Here is a 7,151-nt window from a genome sequence, read left to right as displayed (position 1 = left end):
AGAGAACATCGCTAACGACATCATGTCTATACTTGAAACCAGGGAACTCTCTACAATGAACCACATGTTCCCCAAAGGTATCCAAGCATGCCTTGCGGCAAACTGGGCATATCTCGTCAATTGGGAATAGAGGAATCATGAGGCGGTAACGAAGGATAGTTCGGTACTCCACTTGAGACATATGCTAACCAAGGCCATCAATAGGGATAGCTAGCAGAAAATCCTGAGCATGAGGTGTCCGTAGACACTCAAAGACTGCTTTCTATCTAACAGTCTTGTCGAAGTTGACTTCCATATCTTTGACGATTTTGCTAAAAAGGGCACACGCCAATGCTTTTTGGGATTTGGGGGGGGGGGTGTCCTTATTATTGAAACCGCTACAGTCGAATCCCGGAATCATATCGCGAAGACGATTCATAATTAAAATCAATTTCAGAAAAATTATTGTCCTCCCAAGCCTAATATTAATTATTATCTAAGTATGCTATATCTCAATTTACATTCCCTTATAAACATGTTTCAAACGTAGATTTTGGTATACCAAGTTTTCAAATATGATCAACTTATTAACTAGATACATTTTTCAAAAGGGGTTTTTCTATAAGTACCATCTCCCTTTCTAATTCCACCTCCCTTATTTGATTTTTTGTCTTTTGTTGTTTTTTTTTGTTTTTTTTCCTATTTTGTTTTTTTGTTGTTTTCAATTCTTTTTTAATTTATTATTATTATTAGAAAAAATTGCAAAAATGGTCACTGTGGTATGCATTTTTTGGGGTTTTAATCCAAACCATGACTTTTTTGGATTCGTGGTCCTTTTGAGGTAGTTTTGTTGCGTTTTTGGTCCCTCGGTAAATTGAAATTGCTGTAATGCCCTTGGGGTATTTTTTTATGTTTTTTCTATTTAATTTAAATGAAAAAGAAAATAATAAATTAAATTAGACCCACATCTCTCTCTCTCTCTCTCTCTCTCTCTCTCTCTCTCTCCTGTGCAAACCCACCAGTGATCCAAACATCGTTCATAGTCCATTTCAACATCAGATTCCAGCAACTTGGATTAACCCACAAAAAAAAGTTCTTCACCCACTTTCACTATGAACACACATACACACACTAGATCGAGGAGAAAAAGACGCATTTATGTGAGTATCAAGAAGTCCCTTTCGCTTCCCTTTGATAACCCTCTTCCTTCTCCAAAATCAATTTCAGCACCTTAACAGATTACCGTTTGTTGTTGCTGCTATTCCCGGTTAGATTACCGTCTACAAAATCAATTTATCCCTTCTTTCTTTCTTTCTTTCTTTCTCTCTCTCTCTCTCTCTCTCTCTCTCTCTCTTTCCAAACCCATTACCGTTTTAACAGATTTTGAGGAAACAATATCCCAATCAACACAAATCTCAATTCCTAAATCAACTCACTTTCAATCCATTTTCAATTAGATTAATAGATCCAAAACCAATTTGATTCTAACAAATGCTAGTGAGCATTACCTGTTGAGAGAACAAAAGAGAAAGTGAGGAAGATGGAAATTAAACCAGAAATAGATGAAGATGAAAATTAAACCAGAAATATATACATTTATATGTATGTATATATGTTAAGAAATAGATATTAAGCAGTGAGATTGTATCAATCGGAGAAGGATAGAGATGAAGCTTGAGGTTGCCAGAGTCAAAACAAACCCTAACTCCAATTAGGGTTTCACCGTCGTTGCTATGAAGATCAGATTAGGGTTACCGTTGAATCGAAGTGAATGTAGATGACGAGTCTTGTAGCTATCTCTGACTTCTGATGTTCCCCTGTAGTCATTATCACACCTCCTTCCATATTTGTGAATCGCAAACGACGTTCTCTAGACATTTCCGTCTTCATATGAAAATATAGATGTGTGTTTGTGTGAGAAATCAAATCTGAAATCTCCATGTGTTCATATGATTTAGAAATGTGTATCTTTGTTCATCAGATATGATATGAATTGGGGAAGATGAAGAAGTGGGTGGGGGGGGGTGAATTTCTTTTCACGAGAGAGAGAGAGAGAGAGAGAGAGAGAGAGAGAGAGAGAGAGAGAGAGAGAGAGAGAGAGAGAGAGAGAGAGAGAGAGAGAGAGAGAGAGAGAGAGAGAGAGAGAGAGGTGACCCCACTTTTTTAATTATTAAAATAAATAAAAAAACAATTAGATTTTAAAAGAATGAAAGAAAAATGAAAAATAAATACCCCAAGGGCATTATAGTCATTTCAGTTTACCGAGGGACCAAAAACGCAATGAAACTACCTCAAAAGCACCATTAATCCAAAAAAGTCGTGGTTTGGATTAAAACCCAAGAAAATACATACCATAGGACAATTTTTGCAATTTTGTATTATTATTATTATTATTATTATTTGGTTAAAAGGGATAAATTTGGTTAAAAAGGTACTTATCGAACACATGACATGTCTTTAAAAGATTTTTCAAAACCTACCGACATATTCTTTGATAAAAATTTTAAAAATTCTCAAATTATTATTTTATGGCTTAAATTCAAGGAACTTTTATGAGTTACGAGTATTTATTCGCAAAAGGGTATTAACGTAATTCATCCCTCTTTCCGATCTCGCGTGTGCTATTCATCTTCTCCCTGTTCCTTGCAACCTGGCTATCTTGTCTTGGAACGAAACCTTTACACACACAAACCTCAGTGGGAATCAGTGTTTTCATAGGATTTATCACCCAAAAACCTCGATTATTCAGAGCTTGTTGATAACATTTGCACACTCATCCTTGTAATCGTCGAACCATCTGTTCATTGAACACATAATCTTTCTCTCTCACACACAAACACCTTTACTGTGTGTTTTATATCATCTAAACCCTATGGCGTTACTCTAGACATGGCCATGAACTTGAAGAAACTTGTTCCAATCTCGGATCAGTTCCCGTACTTCACATTTCCAAGAAAGAAGGTAGTTTCTAGATTTGGTTTAGGAGTCGTGTCATTCTCCATTGTTATCTGTGTTTTGTTCTTTAATGTTTCTTTCAAGAATCCCATTTCAAACAACTTTGTATTTCAAGGGTTGAATGCTAATAATAAAACCTCTTTGATTCCTTGGTCCTTTTCTTTTAGTAGAACCCCTGCTCTCAATGTCACTGTTTCTTTGGAAAGTAACCCTGGAAAATTAATCATTGATTCGGGAGATGCCCTTCCTAGTAATGTCACTCGGGATACTAAAATCGAAAGCGCTGGAAAAGTTCTTGATTTGAAGGGTACCCAATTGGATTTAAAAAATGGAAGTTTCAATGGAAATCCTGAAAACAATTTTGAGTTGGAGGGTACCCATTTTAATAATTTCACGAATGTTGTGAAGAATGGAAGCTCTGAAAAAGTTCTTGATTTGAAGGGCATCCAATCGGGGAATTTCACAGAGGGTGTGAAAAATGGAAGCCTTGATGGAAACTCGGAGAAAAAGTTTAATTTTGAGGGTACCCTTTCCGGTAATTTCACAAAAGACGCGAAAAATGGAAGCTTTGATGCAATTACTGTGAAACCCTTTGAGGGTAAGGTCTCAATAGGTGGAAAATGTGATATTTTTAATGGAAGATGGGTGAGAGATGATACAAAGCCTTTATATCCAGCTGGTTCTTGCCCTTTTATCGATCGAGATTTTGATTGTCATCTTAATAAGAGGCCAGATGATGAATACGTGAAATGGAAATGGCAGCCATTTGAGTGTGAAATCCCCAGGTAAAATGATAATTAATCTCAGTTTAATAATTTAAAGAATTTTATTTGATTCGAATATTAATTACATACTATATCTGTTTTGCGTTTGCTTAATCTTGAATGGTCAACTGCTTAAACTTTAATTTTCCATATAAATTTGCTGGATTTTCTGATTGTAGTTTTGATCAAAGTATCCGATTAGATCTTAGTTTGACTTAGTATGCTTAGGGGTTGGTTCATGTGTGCGATTATAAGTACGACTCAGATAATTGAAATAAATGTGAAATGATCTGTTTATCCATAGATGCATCGAATGAACATTAAAGGCAGATTTGACTTATTTAATGACTTTGATGTAATTCTTATTTGTTAGTGACCTAATACTTAACAGAATTGCGTAAAAAGGCTCCCCCTCGAATTTCCAAAAAATGTGGTTAATGTTTGACTTTCTTTTAATAGCCAGTCTTGCTAAATACAGAAATTGACATAGATGTGAATATGTGATACATTTTTTTTGAATCAATAACTTTATTGATTTGTATGATACACAAAAAGGCTTATTTTCTAGTGTAAAAGCATACGAAGTCCAGTTTTAAAAGCACCACGTTTGAATCTCAATAGTCAAAGGTCGAATAAATATATGTTTGGCTATGTATATATATTCCAAATAAACACATAATACAATAACGTATCTCAATTTGAATTTAAAATCTACATTAAAGGACATTTTTGCCTCTACATGTCAATTTATATCAATCTAATTGTCAATTTATGCACATACCAAACAACATATTTATTTACGTGTGTTTCAGTTTGAATGCAACCGATTTTCTCGAAAGGCTCAAAGGCAAGAAGCTGGTTTTTGTAGGGGACTCCTTAAACCGAAACATGTGGGAGTCTTTAGTTTGCATACTCCGAGAGTCTGTCATGGACAAAAATAGGGTTTATGAAATATCAGGAAAGACCGAATTCAAGAAGAAGGGATTTTATGCTTTCAGATTCGAGGCAAGTTAAATTCACAACATACTATTTATTTAAATTGATTATTAAACAAGTTTTCGATTTTTGAGTTACTAATTGTTTGTTTTAGGACTACAACTGTACAATCGATTTTGTGAGTTCACCATTTCTTGTCCAAGAATCGATTTTTAATGGTAAAAATGGTTCGATTGAGACACTAAGATTGGATTTGATGGACAAAACAACTTCAATGTATCATGATGCTGACGTTTTGGTCTTCAACACTGGACATTGGTGGACCCACGAGAAAACCTCTCAAGGGTGAGAACAACTTTCTATCTTCACCTTTTGGCATACAAGACATGACATGATATGACAGAACAAGTTGTACTGTGTTTGTTATGCATTGGACTGAGACTGACATACTGTGACCAATGTCAATGAGACAAAAATTGTAATTTTTTTGTCCCCCCTAAAAAAGTGTAACAAGGATGCACTCTTGATCCTCTGTCTCTTCACAAGACGTGAATGCCCTTTTCACGTAACTCATTTTGGTTTTCTTGAAACTACAGGGAAGATTATTATCAGGAAGGAGACCATATCTACCCGAGGCTAAAGGTTCTTGATGCATACCGTAGGGCACTTGCTACGTGGGCCCGATGGGTTGATACAAACATTGACAACAATAAAACGCAGGTTATCTTCAGGGGATACTCAGTCACTCATTTTAAGTAAGTTTAATTCTTTCTTTTTTTGTTCACTTATTACTCATGTAAAATGACCTATTCGCTCATCATCATCATCATCATCATCATCATTACTTAGCTTAGTCTATGTAGGTCCACAAAACTCTCACGTACTATCCTTATTCAAGGGGTATTTTAGACATTGGCGAGTCTATGTGTATAGAAGGTGGGTCACTTGACCCACCTTTTTTCCCATCTTTTATAAGGGATTATAAATTATTATAAATTGTGACTCATCTTAAAAACTTGGAGTGAACCACCTAAATGTTTTTGGCAACAAAATATATATAAATCAAAATTTCAAAAGCTCACATTTTATGTTTTAATAGGCACCGAAGTCATTTAAGGTATAATCCAATAAAAAAATATTCCAATACAAGTTAAAGATAATAAGATAAATACAAGAAAAAAGAAAAAAACAAACAATAAAAAAAAATTGTTCTCAACACGTCGTTCTTCTCCTGCTTCAAGGTATACGTTGATACCGTGATACACAATTACACAAATCGAAAATTTCTGGCCGTCTGTCGGCCCTGACCCCACAACTAATATCAAGATACAAGACGTCATTTAATACAATTATAAATACTTGAAATTTCTTTTTTGGTTATACAACCCGACCCGAACTTGCAACTAGTATTTTTTTTTACCATTTTTTCGGTTTCACTTAAATAGTGAACCACATGATTTTACGTTCTAGACTCGCCACTGATTTTAGATAATTTATACATAGTCAAATAATTTTGTAAAAGTTGTTGAGGCTGGGGTAGATAGATATATGAAAATTTCACATCTCTCTACTATTAAAATTTAGGGCCAAAGGCGAAGCATACTTTATCCCATATTATAGAAACCCTTTGGCTTATTTTTATAAATTTGTTACAGAGGAGGGCAATGGAATTCGGGAGGGAAATGTCACAAAGAAACCCAACCAATCTTCAATACAAGTCACCTAACTAAGTACCCTTCAAAAATGAGAGCTTTTGACAATGTGCTCAAAGAGATGAAAACTCCAATTGTGTATCTCAACATCAGCAGACTTACTGATTACAGAAAAGATGGTCATCCTTCAATTTACAGGATGTCATATAACTCCATTGAAGAACAAATTGCTGCAGAACATTCCCAAGATTGCAGCCATTGGTGCTTGCCTGGTGTGCCAGACACTTGGAATGAGTTGCTCTATGCATCTTTATTGAAGGCTGGAAGAGGATCTTGGAAGTTTTGATGCAAACATCAAGTAACAATTAATTATAATATGGTTTGACTTTTCATGGGGTCAAAGTAATATGTTGACCTCACCATTTGTGAGTGTTGGAGTTGACACTTGTTATATGAGTAAATATGTTAAAAGTAATTATATGAACAAAAAGTAGACTAAAAGTGAATTTTATATTTAACAACATAACCATCTTTGCTTTGATATCAAGTTATATTATAAGCGGTGATGTTGTATGCCAATCTCTCTTTGTTTAATATCGAATTCTATTTATTTATTTATTTATCGGATGAAGTTACATACAACAAAGGTTTGCAAGCATATTCCCCGATTTTATATGTAACATCTACCACTTTGTCCCAAGATCCATGAATGATATTTATTTCTTACACAATGACGATTCAATTTGAGTTATTAATGAACCAAGAAATAGATATCCCTTTATAGACCTTTAAAATCATAGACTTATGGAATCTTGTATCTTTAATTAGAAATTCAAATCTTATTTTTCGCTTGGTTCTTTTGTAG

General features: G+C 34.6%; 1 protein-coding gene across 1 annotated transcript; it reads left to right on the top strand.

Annotated features, from left to right (window-relative positions):
* Positions 1–2,567: 2,567 nt before the first annotated feature.
* Positions 2,568–6,865, top strand: LOC111910640 (protein trichome birefringence-like 2). The gene is made up of 5 exons (XM_023906467.3): positions 2,568–3,719; positions 4,511–4,703; positions 4,789–4,979; positions 5,231–5,389; positions 6,290–6,865. Exons 1-5 carry the CDS (start codon positions 2,869–2,871, stop codon positions 6,630–6,632), a joined length of 1,737 nt encoding a protein of 578 aa, XP_023762235.1. The 5' UTR covers positions 2,568–2,868; the 3' UTR covers positions 6,633–6,865.
* The last annotated feature ends 286 nt before the right edge of the window (positions 6,866–7,151 follow it).

The sequence above is a fragment of the Lactuca sativa genome, chromosome 4 (genome assembly GCF_002870075.4).
Source record: "Lactuca sativa cultivar Salinas chromosome 4, Lsat_Salinas_v11, whole genome shotgun sequence".
Classification (NCBI taxonomy): domain Eukaryota; kingdom Viridiplantae; phylum Streptophyta; class Magnoliopsida; order Asterales; family Asteraceae; genus Lactuca; species Lactuca sativa.
Note: the sequence above shows the minus strand (reverse complement) of the source record. Positions and strands in the feature narration are given on the sequence as shown.

Excerpts from the sequence above, each read along its gene's own strand:
- LOC111910640 (XM_023906467.3), top strand. The coding sequence starts at position 2,869 with ATGGCCATGAACTTGAAGAAACTTGTTCCAATCTCGGATCAGTTCCCG. Across the intron at positions 3,720-4,510 it reads TTTGAGTGTGAAATCCCCAG|TTTGAATGCAACCGATTTTC; the intron begins GTAAAATGATAA and ends CGTGTGTTTCAG. Across the intron at positions 4,704-4,788 it reads TTTATGCTTTCAGATTCGAG|GACTACAACTGTACAATCGA; the intron begins GCAAGTTAAATT and ends TGTTTGTTTTAG.